The 13036-nt window shown below is 47.8% G+C and overlaps 5 protein-coding genes across 5 annotated transcripts; 3 read left to right on the top strand and 2 right to left on the bottom strand.

The window, feature by feature from the left end:
* Nucleotides 1–2067: 2067 nt before the first annotated feature.
* Nucleotides 2068–3314, top strand: alkA (DNA-3-methyladenine glycosylase II; the record flags this gene model as incomplete). The annotated part of the gene is made up of 4 exons (XM_056645072.1): nucleotides 2068–2907; nucleotides 2963–3000; nucleotides 3062–3184; nucleotides 3251–3314. 4 exons carry the CDS (start codon nucleotides 2068–2070, stop codon nucleotides 3312–3314), a joined length of 1065 nt encoding a protein of 354 aa, XP_056500310.1.
* Nucleotides 3315–3576: 262 nt separating this feature from the next.
* Nucleotides 3577–4646, bottom strand: N7469_006153 (ubiquinol--cytochrome-c reductase subunit 7). Its single transcript, XM_056645071.1, has 4 exons — nucleotides 4505–4646; nucleotides 4164–4272; nucleotides 4046–4099; nucleotides 3577–3880 (listed from the first exon to the last, which is right to left on the bottom strand). Exons 1-4 carry the CDS (start codon nucleotides 4618–4620, stop codon nucleotides 3791–3793), a joined length of 369 nt encoding a protein of 122 aa, XP_056500309.1. The 5' UTR covers nucleotides 4621–4646; the 3' UTR covers nucleotides 3577–3790.
* Nucleotides 4647–5270: 624 nt separating this feature from the next.
* On the top strand, nucleotides 5271–6579 carry N7469_006152 (uncharacterized protein; the record flags this gene model as incomplete). Its single annotated transcript, XM_056645070.1, has 2 exons — nucleotides 5271–5748; nucleotides 5813–6579. The coding sequence occupies 2 exons, from the start codon at nucleotides 5271–5273 to the stop codon at nucleotides 6577–6579; spliced, it is 1245 nt and encodes a 414-aa protein (XP_056500308.1).
* Nucleotides 6580–8861: 2282 nt separating this feature from the next.
* On the top strand, nucleotides 8862–11384 carry N7469_006151 (beta-glucosidase; the record flags this gene model as incomplete). Its single annotated transcript, XM_056645069.1, has 2 exons — nucleotides 8862–9036; nucleotides 9103–11384. 2 exons carry the CDS (start codon nucleotides 8862–8864, stop codon nucleotides 11382–11384), a joined length of 2457 nt encoding a protein of 818 aa, XP_056500307.1.
* Nucleotides 11385–12470: 1086 nt separating this feature from the next.
* N7469_006150 (uncharacterized protein) lies at nucleotides 12471–12862 on the bottom strand (the record flags this gene model as incomplete). The annotated part of the gene is made up of 2 exons (XM_056645068.1): nucleotides 12471–12677; nucleotides 12812–12862. 2 exons carry the CDS (start codon nucleotides 12860–12862, stop codon nucleotides 12471–12473), a joined length of 258 nt encoding a protein of 85 aa, XP_056500306.1.
* Between the last annotated feature and the right edge of the window lie 174 nt (nucleotides 12863–13036).

The raw sequence follows: 13036 nt of genomic DNA, 5'->3' as shown, positions 1-13036 counted from the left end.
ATAATAGTATACTCAATTAGTCCCAGACCAGCCTAGACTTCAGACTAGATACTTCATCCTTGGCCCTCCATACTATGTACAATATAGTACGTACGGAGTACATTAATACATAGCACAATGATTACAGTCCTGATCACTTGCATTCCAACAGCTGCCCAAGCGATTTCATCTTATCCCGCCCGCTTCTGGAATGCGCGGGAACGTGGGCATGGGGCGAAATCAAGGGGCTGTTCATTGCGAACGTAAATAGGGGGAGGCTGGCAACATTCCTACTGTAGACCACAAGATCTTCGACAATATTCAGAGAACAGAGTGGCGGCCTGTCATATGCTAGACTCGGTATATGCCAGTGCTCGAGAAGAACTGGTTAGAAAGAGAATGCTTGTTTCGGGCTAGACTGGAACACGCCGGTGCGAAGCTTTTGGGCTGGCATTAATGTTGATGATTATTTCTTTTTGGTGCAAGTTTCCTAGGATACGTACTGTTTCACAACAGTATCCAGGAGTTTTACATACATAGCCTAACTACCAGTCAACACTCTCCAGGTAATTATTCAAGTGTTGACGGTACTATGTACTGTAAGAAAGGGAATTTCAATCACGACAGGAGATGGGCTAATTTGACTGGCCTACCAAACTTGTGCGACGTGGTCGATCGGTCGACTCCACAGTTGAAATTGCAGTCAGCGCAACCTTGGAATAATCTGACTTTGGATTGTTTAGTCTTGTGGTACTTTGTGTTCGAGTCTAACAGGCTGACGCAAGCCTTCCCGTGCCGAGCCGATATTGACTTATCCATATACACTTGGCGTACTTAAATGGTGATCAATATATGTTCAGCATATAAAACTGATATCAAAATTACAACAGACACAATGTGTATCAACTAACCTTTTAATAGATGTTAAAATCAGAACGCCATGCCGGGCGATCCGTGGATCTTGTTGAATCTCGCCCGTTAACGACATGGATCCTTGGAACTGTCCAGGAGCGGAGTAAATTCGACCCAATCGAAAGGATTGACTGCATACTTCTGTATTGAATCATCCATGGGATGTGAATACATACATCGCACGATACACCAATTGATCTCGGTTATCATAGAAGATTATGGCTAGGCAGCGAAGATTGGTTGGTCGGTAATGCTTCCTCATCCCAGAATTCTGTCGACTGCAGGACTTAAGACTGGCTTGGCTGACATTGGTGCATTTCATTGGTCAATTCCTTGCAGATTGCAGTACTAGATAGTATTTATGGAAGCACAATGGATGGTGTTTGTGATTTTTTAAATACAGTATTCATGAACAGATATGATATCCATAGATGCAGTAACAGGGTAGAATGTTAATAGAAGACTCTGTAGACAATGGATCCAGTCCATTGGCTGCAAAATTGGTAAATGATTACACTTCAAGATAGCTGTCTTACTTTCAAGGTTAGTCTACGTGAAAAAGTCAAGTTGATGCGCATAGAAGTCTAATTATACGAGTTGTACTACCAAATTTGATGCAGTTTTTACTACACGATAGTAGTATTCTAATGGCGTAGCAATTCAATACTCCATTTCGCTTCATAGAAAAACTCGGGGATTGCAATCAATTCATGGTCAATTTGCATTATCGCTACAAAATACTATTTCATACTAGTAGTAATGAATTGCAGATGATACTTAGTAGTTATAACCCCCGACAAAGACTACAACCAAAGATCACTCATACTCTGCTGAATCTGCCTACATTATTTATGCACACCATGTAGTCCTGTTATTTCTATTGAACTACAGAAAGTGCTTGCCAAGAATTACTTCTGATCAGCCATCCACTAGGCTGATCTACATGTCATGTATGTACTTGTAAAAGGAACAGTTTGAACCGTGCGAGTGAACCAGCAATTTGGGGCTTCGGAGCGATACGAGCTTGGCGTGCGTCAGTCAGCAATCCGCGGAGTTCGAGTCAACCTCAGCAATAGTTTGACGGACAACAGCACCGTTACTCTGGATCCTCAAGATAATAGCCAAACACCGACGACCTATACTTCAGGATCTATCTAGTCAAGTACGGAGTACAACATGTCTCTCAGACGATCAGCCCGACTAGGCGCTATCCCCACCCTTCAACCATCAACGCAGACTCCAGCAGTCAAAGCAATCAGAGTCCAGCACAACGGCATTACAAAGCCACGCAAACAAATAGTCAAGAAGACGATCTCTAAGCCTCCCACGAAAGAAAACAACACTTCATCAAGCTCATACTGGGACCCAACACCTTCAGCGACAGACGTAAACCACCACGACAATCACCAACCAACTACCCACTCAAGCACCGAAAGACCTCAAACTCCACCCCCATTAGATCGCCCCGTTGATCCGCACCGTACAAACGCAACCCTCCTCACTCCTCACGGCTCCTCAATAAACGCCTACCCAAATACCCTCTCCGAAGCCTCCCCCTCAAAAACAGGTCTCCCCCGACCCCTCGCAACAACAGGAACTCTCCTAGAACAAGGTCTATCCCACCTAATAGCAACAGACCCACGTCTAAAACCCGTCATTGAAGCACATCCCTGCCCACTCTTCTCTCCAGCCGGCCTAGCAGAAAGAATAGACCCCTTCAACAGCCTAACAAGCAGTATTATCGGTCAACAAGTCTCCGGTGCCGCAGCAAAATCCATCCGAAACAAATTCCTGTCTTTATTCAACCTAGGCGCACAGGAAGGCGTCGCACATGCGTCGTTTCCGGACCCGGAGACTGTTGCTCGGTGTGATATTGCGACGCTTCGGACGGCGGGGTTGAGTTTGCGTAAGGCGGAATATATACAGGGTTTAGCGGAGAAGTTTGCGAGTGGGGAGTTAAGTGCGAAGATTCTTGCGACGGCGTCGGATGAGGAGCTTGTTGAGAGACTTACTGCTGTTAGGGGGGTTGGGGAGATGGTCTGTTGAGATGTTTGCTTGTTTTGCGTTGAAGAGGATTGATGTTTTTTCTACGGGGGATTTGGGGGTACAGTGAGTTTGTTACTTTTGTTTTGCGGCTTGTTCTGCGGATTATTTGCTGATTTGTGATTAGACGAGGGTGTGCTGCTTTTGTTGGCAAGGATGTGAGTAAATTGAAGGGAAAAGGTGGTGGTAAGTTTAAGTATATGTCTGAGAAGGATATGCTAGAATTGGCGGCCAAGTTTGCCCCTTATAGGTAGGTGATGTGATGAGAGACCAGCCCAAGATGTTGAAAATGTCGAGGTTGCTAATGCGAGCACAGGAGTCTTTTTATGTGGTACATGTGGCGGATTGAAAATGTCGATGTCGCTGTCCTCACAGGTTGAATGACTTGGAGATGATATCCTCTGTATATTCAGTATTCAGCTAGCACCAATGTTATGAACGTCAATTATCAGAATGACCCTTATTCTCCGCGTGCCGGGGATGTCTTCATTAGTATAACTTCAACGGGTAGAAGTAGATTTGGTCAGCAGAGTCGTTGGTGTTAGGCATGTTGATATGAGTAGACAATTCCGGTATCTAAATGGACGCCAATGACAATAAAGTACTGAGGAGTCACCGAGGGTCACCAAGACGACCTCTTTACTGAGATAAGACAATGTCCTCTGGGAGAATAGCAATGTAGGTAAACAAGAAATCGATTTGTACAGTATCAGTACACAAGTGGATTAAGACAGCCGGTCCATATCCTTATCCTCGCCAAAAACAGATCCATCTATATCATGCGACAACCCTTCACACTCTCTTATCGGCTTTTCATATCAATCGCAATAGGAAGAGAATATCCATCCGGGTAAGATTACTTGCGGACGACGAGGTTCTCCAGCTCAGCGCGCTCCTTGGTCTCCTTCTCAATCTCACGGATGATAGGGCTGAGGTACTCCTTGTCCTAATTGGTGCAGTCAAATTAGTATCGTATTAACCGAAATATGGGTGAGGGTGGATGTTCATAGTCGGGTGATATGTGACAAATCCTCGCAACAGGATTGGCCAATGAGTGGATGCATGCGGGGAGAAGGAAATTTGGATGGAAGCAAGATCGCGACAAACTCACCTCTTCGGGCTTGATCTGCTCGTTGGCGGGAAGGAGAGTGTGGGAGATAGAGCACTGTGATTGCGGGTGGTTCGTTAGATTATATTCCTCGGCCAGAGAAGGGGGGGATCAGGCGAACCTGGAAAGCACGGCGGATACGGAAGACACGGTCGTAGGCCTCCTTGGCGGGAAGACGCTTGATGGCCTTCTGGACAGTCTCGCTCTCCTCGGGAATCAGATCGTCGAACCTATGTAGAGTCGTGGTTAGCATCCATTGTGAAGGGAGAATGTTCACCATCGCGAGTCTCTGGACGACGGGAGGTCGGGATAATGCGGGTGTAATTGCGATGTCGTTAGACATGACCATGATAAAGCATGAGAAATTGATTCTTTGTGGTCACACGCATATCAAATACCCCAGTGTCGGTCAAGTACTCGCGGTGGACAGGAATTGCCGGAGGGGGAGGGCACGATAATTACTTCAGTCCGAGTTTCCTGTAGCCAGCGGCATCGGTGTACCAGTTGGCCAGGGGAGTCATCCAGCGCTTGAGCCAGGGGCGCTTGACAATGAAGTTGGTGATCGAAGGAGCAGACATGGTTGCGGGATCCGGGGTATCAATTGAAGGATGGAAGAAAAGGAAGGGTCCAACTGGAACACGAGATGACCCGACGTTGCGAAGTTGTGCAAAACGGAGCTTGCGGCACTAGGCTGCATTGGGTAAATAGACACCTGAGACACCTGAGGCACGACAATATCAGGTGATATGACACCTCAGGCACTCACGGCATCATCGGTGACTCCACCTCGCACCACCAACCCCGTTTCCCCCAATTCATAATCCACTCACTCTCCTCGATTCTTTAACTTCTACTCTGGGTTCTGTTGGATCATGAGGATTTGTTTTTCCTAAAGTGCTCTCTGTCGTATCCTTGTTGCGGGGAGCTCGCTTTAGGTCCCTCTCCCCCACTCCCGCGTCCGTGCTGCAGACGGTCAATCGCATCAACCACAACGGCTTCGGTAACCATCGGAGAACTTCGTTTCCTCGTTCAAACCTCCGCTTTTCCTCTTTCACTCCATATCGACGGACAGAAGTCACCAGAAAACTAGCTCCGCACACCTGAGTAAACTCTGAACATTTTCAACTCTCAGCTTTTGGTTTTCGGAGCACCCGATATGCTTGGATCCGGGGTCCCTCGGTGATTAAGACGGACAGATCAGCCTGAGCGCCTGCCCACCTACACAACAATGCGCGCCGACGGCAGAGGCAGTAACGAAGCTGCCAGCAGCTCTTTTGATCCGATACAGAGCTCGAACACACAAAATGCTGTCTCGTCCGACCCCCACGTGCCCGTCGCATCCGCGACGTCTAGCTCCGACTTTCACACTCGCTTAGAGATTTTCTCTACCCGGATACCCAACTTTTACATTGCACCATTTTGCGGAGCCAGTGCAGGTGTAGCTTCTGGAATTGTGACTTGTCCACTTGATGTGATTAAGACAAAGCTACAAGCCCAAGGTGGCTTTGCACGGCGGGGAGGTCAGTCGATGGAGACTAGAACACTTTATCGGGGGATGCTGGGGACCGGGAAAACCATATTCAAGGAGGATGGTATACGCGGTTTATATCAAGGTCTTGGTCCAATGCTGCTGGGCTATTTGCCCACATGGGCGGTTTACTTGGCCGTGTACGACCGATCCCGCGAGTACTTCTATGAGCAAACTGGTTCGTCTCAACATTGATTTCATACTGTCCTTGCCTTTCCTTGGCTTGCTAACTTCAATTACAGATAGCTGGTGGCTGTCCCGTGGATATGCTTCTATCACCGCAGGTGCATGCTCAACAATTGTGACGAACCCTATATGGGTAATCAAGACTAGGCTTATGTCGCAGAGTCTCAAGCAGAACAGCGAGGGAGTGCGAGCCCCATGGCAATACTCGGGAACTTGGGACGCCGCTCGCAAGATGTATAAGATAGAAGGAATTCGCTCGTTTTACTCCGGTCTTACACCTGCTCTTCTGGGTCTCACCCATGTCGCTATCCAATTCCCTCTTTACGAGTACCTGAAAATGGCACTCACGGGATACAGCATTGGAGAGCATCCTGATAATGGGAATTCGCACTGGATCGGCATATCGATCGCTACATTCTTGAGTAAAGTTTGTGCTAGCACAGTCACTTATCCTCACGAGGTTCTGCGAACCCGATTGCAAACACAGCAGCGCACTGCTCCGGCACCATCCCCGGAGGAAATATCATTCCGCGGGGGCTTGCACCATCCACACGATCGTGGCCGACCACCGAGTGTCTCGTCGTCCGACGGGATGCCCAACCGTCCTCGCTACAATGGCATTGTCCGCACATGTCAGACTATCTTCAAAGAAGAAGGCTGGCGCGCGTTTTACTCGGGAATTGGCACGAATTTGTTCCGGGCCATCCCGGCCGCCATGACGACGATGCTTACATATGAGTACCTGCGCAAGTTAATCCACAACTATCAGCACGAAGGAGAAATCAAGCTGCGCATGGCCGAGGAGCAAAGCGGCATGATCTGACGATAATTCGCCGATGCAAACCAGTAACATTCCCCTCAAACGTCCCTGACTACATAGCAACTCTCTAATCTCCACTACCACCATCATCACCACCACCTCTACCTCTTTCGACACCTCAACTTGTATAGATCTGGCGGCTTTTTTCTCCCCAGTTGGCAGCTCTTTCAGCGAGCAGGCTTCGCATCTTCAAAATACCCACCGGGTTTGGATTCTCGGCAATAGATGGCAATTTCTTAACGGCGGCAGCTCTCCCATGTGATCCAGATCCGATCTGCAGCGATGATATCTCGATCACATGCTAGTAAATTCTTGGCGCATGTGTTTTCATCAGCTTTACTTTAACTATAACCTCCTGTTAGTGACTAGGGGAGTTTTAGGATACTCGTGAAGTGGGAACCGTCGAAGACTATTCGTGATTTTGAAGCGATCATTTTTTTTCCTGCTTTCATATTCTTTCTGGATTTCATTTATCGGCTTTATGTCCAGCATTGCTATTGCATGGAATTACACTTTTGTTGTACATACATTTATGTTTAGTTGGGCTTGGATGTCTCTATAAATCGATACTTGGGAACCAAGTACTCTCTTCTCTGCATGAAATTTGCTTTTATCGGACGATTTGTAGCACTGTTACTATTTTAAGTAGTAGTAGTAGTAGATTGAGGACTCGACATAGGATGATGCTTAGCCTACTGCCTTGGTTGCATGCTGCTCTTGAGAATTAAGTCTTAATTTCCAAAACTGGAAGAATTGGATGGTTCGCCAACTTTAATACTACTATTGAGCTACACTAATGAGTTCCCGCTCGAGGACCCAAGGAGTACACTGAATACCCAATTGGCTAACACACTGAAGGGCTGGCCAAAGGTTTGAAAATTGTTGACTATCTGCTGGCTCTATTCAGCAGATAGAGATGATGAATTTGTCTCTGTCCCCAAACAAACTTTTAATGCTCTCGAAGCCCAACCTTCTGGTTATGCTTGACTGATACTGCCTTATATCTTAGATGAGGCTTGCGATAGGCATGTCAGAGAATGCCGAAGATAGTCGAAGCAAGCCCTAAAAACCTCTTTGGATAGAATAAGAGCTCGATCATGATACTAGTACCAAATACTCACAAAGCTTGCTACTTGGACTGTTCATTCACACCCGAGACATCCGAAAGAGATCGCCAGGAAAGAAGCCTGTTCCGTGTACGGAGCACGGACTAATCAAGCCCTGTCATGGTAGTATGCCCACACGGTAGTTGATCATACCTCGTTGAAGTCTTAGCGCTAGCCAGGTCGCACTGGTTAGGTCCAAAAGCTCCATAAGAAACCTTGTTATGGTCAAAGCCACGAGTCTCCAAAACTACTATATCCTAGTTGATGAATGATCAATTCAATTGGTGTTACATGTATGCATTCTGACAGCGCTGCGACATGCAAATGTGCAAACTTGCAAACAAATTTGCTGAACATTGAGCGCCCTTTTTGGTATTGAAATATCTCATGAGTGCCCGCAGGCTGTGGGTCTGGGGATTACGGGAAATTGTCGGAATATGGCTAGGCTTTGTTCAACCTACCCTACCAACTTCTCCCTGGAAAGAGACATTGGACTTATCCTGGGTTGGTTTAGACTCGGCATAAGCCTGCTGCTATTTTGCCGTTGCAGAGCCGTACTGATTGGGGGAGTTGGCACCCCGTGGAGCCCCGGGTCCGGGATATGACGATGGTCAGGGCCGTGTGGGGATTCAGCCGAAGTTGGCCCGAGAGTAACATTGCCGAAGCATTACCCAGGATCAGACCACTTATTTCCAAGCTTAATTCAGATCAATCTGAAGAATAAGCGAAAAAAAAAATGATCGTGCAAAGCCATTATGCGCAATGAGTCTTTTGAAGAGAAAGAACGAGCGATGTACGTATAATGCCAGACAGATCTGAGGTTTCGGAGCCTAGAGTTCGGCATCCCGGGTTTTGAAAGCAAGAATTGGTAAGAAGGCGGTCCGCTTCTTCCACTGGTTTGGTGAGGAATTTCGGCAGACCTCCGCGCTCAAGCAACGCCAATTTCAGCCAAATGACGATACTGGCTCCACTCCCATGTCCCTCGTTGCGAGTCTGCATCTCCCCAGGTACCCCCACGAGTGGAGTCGCAAGCTCATCCGGGGTGGCTTCGAGTTTAGTTAGAGTGGGATGTTCGGAGAATAATGGCTCAACATCAAAATACTTAAAGGAGGGCGTTTCCCTCACCCTTGGGTTCAGGCCGCGCTCTTGTCCCGCTGAGTTGTATTGGGCTGTATCAAGATGTTGCCAGCCCAAGCTTTGTTAGGAGCATGCTTGCTCTTTGCTGGCCCCTCCGTGGCAGCAAATACCTGCCAGACACCAATTAATCATCCCGGAGAACCTTTTAGCAATGTCCAGTCTCTCAACACAACCATCTTAAGCCCTTATGGCCACTCCCCTCTCATTCTACCTTCTCGTAAGTAACGTACTAGCATATACTAGTATCCGAGTCAGGCCCCAATCCTTTCCTAACATCTTACAGCAAACACAACTGGAAATGGAGGCTGGGAAAAGGCTTTACTGAAAGCTAAAAAGTTTGCACACAAATTGACGCTGGAAGAGAAGTCCTGGATGGCAACCGGTCAACCCGGTCCTTGCGTTGGAAATGTCCTTCCCATCCCACGCCTCAACTTCACCGGTCTCTGTCTACAGAACGGACCGCAATGCGTGCAACAAGGAGATTACTCCAGTGTTTTCATCAGCAGTGTCTCTGCTGCTGCTAGCTGGGACCGCCAACTGTTATATGACCGTGCAAATGCCATGGCCAAGGAACACAAGGCTAAGGGCTCCCACGTCATCTTAGGACCCATCGGAGGACCTCTGGGCCGCAGTCCCTATGATGGTCGTACCTGGGAAGGCTTTGCCGCGGACCCGTATCTCACTGGTGTCTGTATGGAAGAGACTATCATTGGCATGCAGGATGCGGGAGTACAAGCCAATGCAAAACACTTCATTGCGAACGAGCAGGAAACACAACGAAACCCTACTTATAACCCCGATGCGAATGAAACGACATATATTCAAGACTCTGTTTCCGCAAACATTGATGACCGCACTCTGCACGAGATCTACATGTGGCCATTCGCTAATGCTGTGCGGGCTAAGGTGGCTAGTGCCATGTGCTCGTATAATCGTGTGAACGGCTCTCACGCTTGTCAGAACTCTTACTTGCTTAACCATTTACTGAAAGGTGAACTTGGTTTCCAGGGCTACGTAATGTCTGACTGGGGTGCTACACACAGTGGTGTTTCGTCTGTTGAGAGTGGAATGGATATGACTATGCCTGGAGGATTCACTCTTTACGGAGAACTTTGGAATGGATCTTTCCTGGGCAAGAACCTCACTCGTGCTATTCAGAACGGTACGATTGAGATGTCCCGCTTGGATGACATGGTTGTTCGTATTATGACTCCTTATTTCTGGTTGGGCCAGGAGAATAACTATCCCAGTGTTGATGCCTCGGTTGGTCCACTCAATGTTGATTCACCTCCTGATACTTGGCAATATGACTGGAAGTTCACTGGGGAAAGCAGCCGAGATGTTCGAGCAAACCACAGCGCAATGATCCGCGAGCATGGATCTGCTTCTACTGTCCTGCTGAAGAATAAGGGCAACGTCTTGCCCCTTAAGAAGCCTCGTAACATCGTGATCGCCGGTAACGATGCCGGACCTCTCACACAGGGCCCTGATCTGATGGGTGATTTCGAGTATGGCCATCTTGCAGGCTCTGCCAGCTCGGGATCATGCAGATTCTCATTCTTGTCTACTCCACTTGACGCCATCAGTGCTCGAGCCCGCAAGGACGGCTCTATCGTCCAGTCCTTCCTGAACAACACTCTTCTCACAACTACCGCATTGACCTCACCCCTCTGGATCCCACAACAACCGGACGTCTGTCTTGTTTTCCTCAAGTCCTTCTCCTCAGAAGGTGAGGACCGAACCTCGCTCGATTTGGACTGGAACGGAAATGCAGTTGCCGAAGCCGTTGCCAACAACTGCAACAATACTATTGTCATCACTAACTCCGGTGGTGTGAATGTCATGCCTTTTGCTGACCACCCCAACGTAACCGCTATCCTGGCCCAGCACTACGCTGGAGAAGAATCTGGTAACGCCATTGCCGACGTTCTCTACGGCGACGTCAATCCATCCGCCAAACTTCCGTATGTGATTGCCTACAACGCATCGGACTACAATGCCCCCGTGACAACCGCTGTACAGACAAACGGTACATTCGATTGGCAAAGCTGGTTCGACGAGGAACTTGAAGTGGGTTACCGCTACTTTGACGCACACAACATCTCTGTCCGGTATGAGTTTGGTTTTGGTTTGAGTTACACTACTTTCGACCTGAAGAGCTTGAAGGTGAAGAACTCTGCTCCCAAGAACTTGACAGCTTTGCCGGCAAAACGTCCTACCGAGCCTGGTGGCAACCCAGCTCTTTGGGAGACTGTTTACACGCTTGAGGCGGAGGTGTCTAACACTGGTGACGTTGATGGATATGCTGTGCCGCAATTGTACGTTGGGTTCCCCAGCTCGGCGCCGTCTGGAACCCCACCAAGCCAACTTCGTGGATTCGATAAGGTCTGGCTTCCGGCTGGTGAGAAGAAGAATGTTTCATTTGATTTGATGCGCAGAGATGTTAGTTATTGGGATGTTGTTGCTCAAGACTGGCGGATCCCTGCCGGCGAGTTTACGTTCAAGGCTGGATTTAGCAGTCGGGATTTCCACGCGAAGAAGGCTGACACTTTGATCAAATCGTGATGCGCTCACGATGTGTTCCAAAATGAATCGAGTTTTCAGAGCATTGCCATGCTCCAAAAGCCTAAATCGTCCCTAGAGGGACAATTTTTGCTGAAACCTTGGATAATGGTTCCCTGGCTTCTTCATATATGTTTAGATGTGGAATGATACAACGGTTTAATTGATATTCGACAGTCCCGTAAATCAAATCGCTCGCATAGTCCGCGTACCAGAGCCAGGGCAGTATCATGTTAATAGGTCCATTAACGTGCATTTAAGCCTATAATATGCTGTTCAGCCCAATCGATGTTGAAGTTGAGTTGATGAAGTCGTAGATTAGTGGAGTAGAGCAGATACTCTGGTGGAGCCGGTAAACACCAGTTCACGTGACCCAGACCATAATTTTTCTCGCTTGGCTTTTTCTGCTTTCTTTTCCTCCACCGCAACAACCTGCAAGCAACTTGAACAGTCTGCCTCGACATAGGGGTTCTGTGGATCTTAATGTATGGTTCCAGACATTATCGACAGCTGTTTCCCCATGGACTGTCTAGTTCTGATCTTTGATGGAAGGATCTGCCGGAGGATTGCAGGGATCGATTCTTACAAACCCTGAGTACCTCAGCGTACTACTGTAGATGCCAGACTCTGGCGATTTCGTTCAAAGGGACCTTCATTGGAAGAGAATCTTATTGTGGTTCCAATTCCTTGAATACCGATTCCTTGACCACTTTTTATCACCGCTCACTCCCCTATCACCCTTCCACCAGCATTGGTCCCTTCTCTTCATGATTCATATGATGATCTTTCTAAAGAATATTGACCCGGGTTGTTCTACACTTAAACGCCCGGTGTGTGATCATTCAATACACTGAAAATTCTGATCGATGAAGAAGTTGAAGATGGTCCTTAGCGTCCAGGCAATAGCCATAGCTAGATCTAGTACAATCTAAGAATTTCTCGACGAGACAAGTTTAATATTGAACAATTTTTGATACGAACGAATTTAGACTGAAAGGACGTAATAGAAATGCTACCAAGTGTACACCGTAAATGCAAATGCAAATGGAACACGCAGAGATGAGCTTCTCTGTTCTCTCTTCTCACTGCTCACGTTTTCCCTCCTTTTCCCGACCGACTCTCTTCTAAAGCCTGTTGAATCCAAGAATCTTTTCCCTTGGATGGTCGTCGCGGCGCAGAGTCTGGCGCAGAGATTGATTGTCCCTGTGCATCGCGTCGAGCAGTTCGAATAGAGGAAATGCAATATGAGCCTAGGATAAGGGCCATGGTGAATGCCGCAATGGGGGCATTAAGAGACTGTTTTTATGATTAGCTAGGGACTTGATCACTTCACCGGCGTCCATGCAGTAGTGTATGGATAGTCAGCATTGCGCAATGTTTGAATATACATAGTACAACGTGACTGTCAGTGGCAGAGGGGATGCACATACCCCCGATGACCGACCGAGGGTCTTGGGATCTGGAGTATTTTTCGCAGGCATGTAGGAACACCGGAATCTACTAGATGGATATTCTAGATATCATCCAGACATAGAACGTAGGCCGCCGTTCCCTGTATCGGAAAGCTCGATTGGTTGGCTATGAAAGTGGAGGAGAGGGAGGAGTGAGGAGCCAAGCATTGACGGTTTGGGTTGTTTGTCATCTTAATTTAAATT

This window comes from Penicillium citrinum, assembly GCF_028827155.1.
Source record: "Penicillium citrinum strain IBT 23319 chromosome Unknown utg000005l:1.0-1900146.0:1.0-1900348.0, whole genome shotgun sequence".
Lineage (NCBI taxonomy): Eukaryota > Fungi > Ascomycota > Eurotiomycetes > Eurotiales > Aspergillaceae > Penicillium > Penicillium citrinum.
Note: the sequence above shows the minus strand (reverse complement) of the source record. Positions and strands in the feature narration are given on the sequence as shown.

Bases quoted from the DNA above. Each gene is read 5' to 3' on its own strand.
- N7469_006153 (XM_056645071.1), bottom strand. From the start codon at position 4,620: ATGTCTGCTCCTTCGATCACCAACTTCATTGTCAAGCGCCCCTGGCTC. The intron at 4,273-4,504 runs GTAATTATCGTG...GACTCTACATAG, and splicing joins TACAGGAAACTCGGACTGAA to GTTCGACGATCTGATTCCCG. The intron at 4,100-4,163 runs GTTCGCCTGATC...CCGCAATCACAG, and splicing joins GTATCCGCCGTGCTTTCCAG to TGCTCTATCTCCCACACTCT.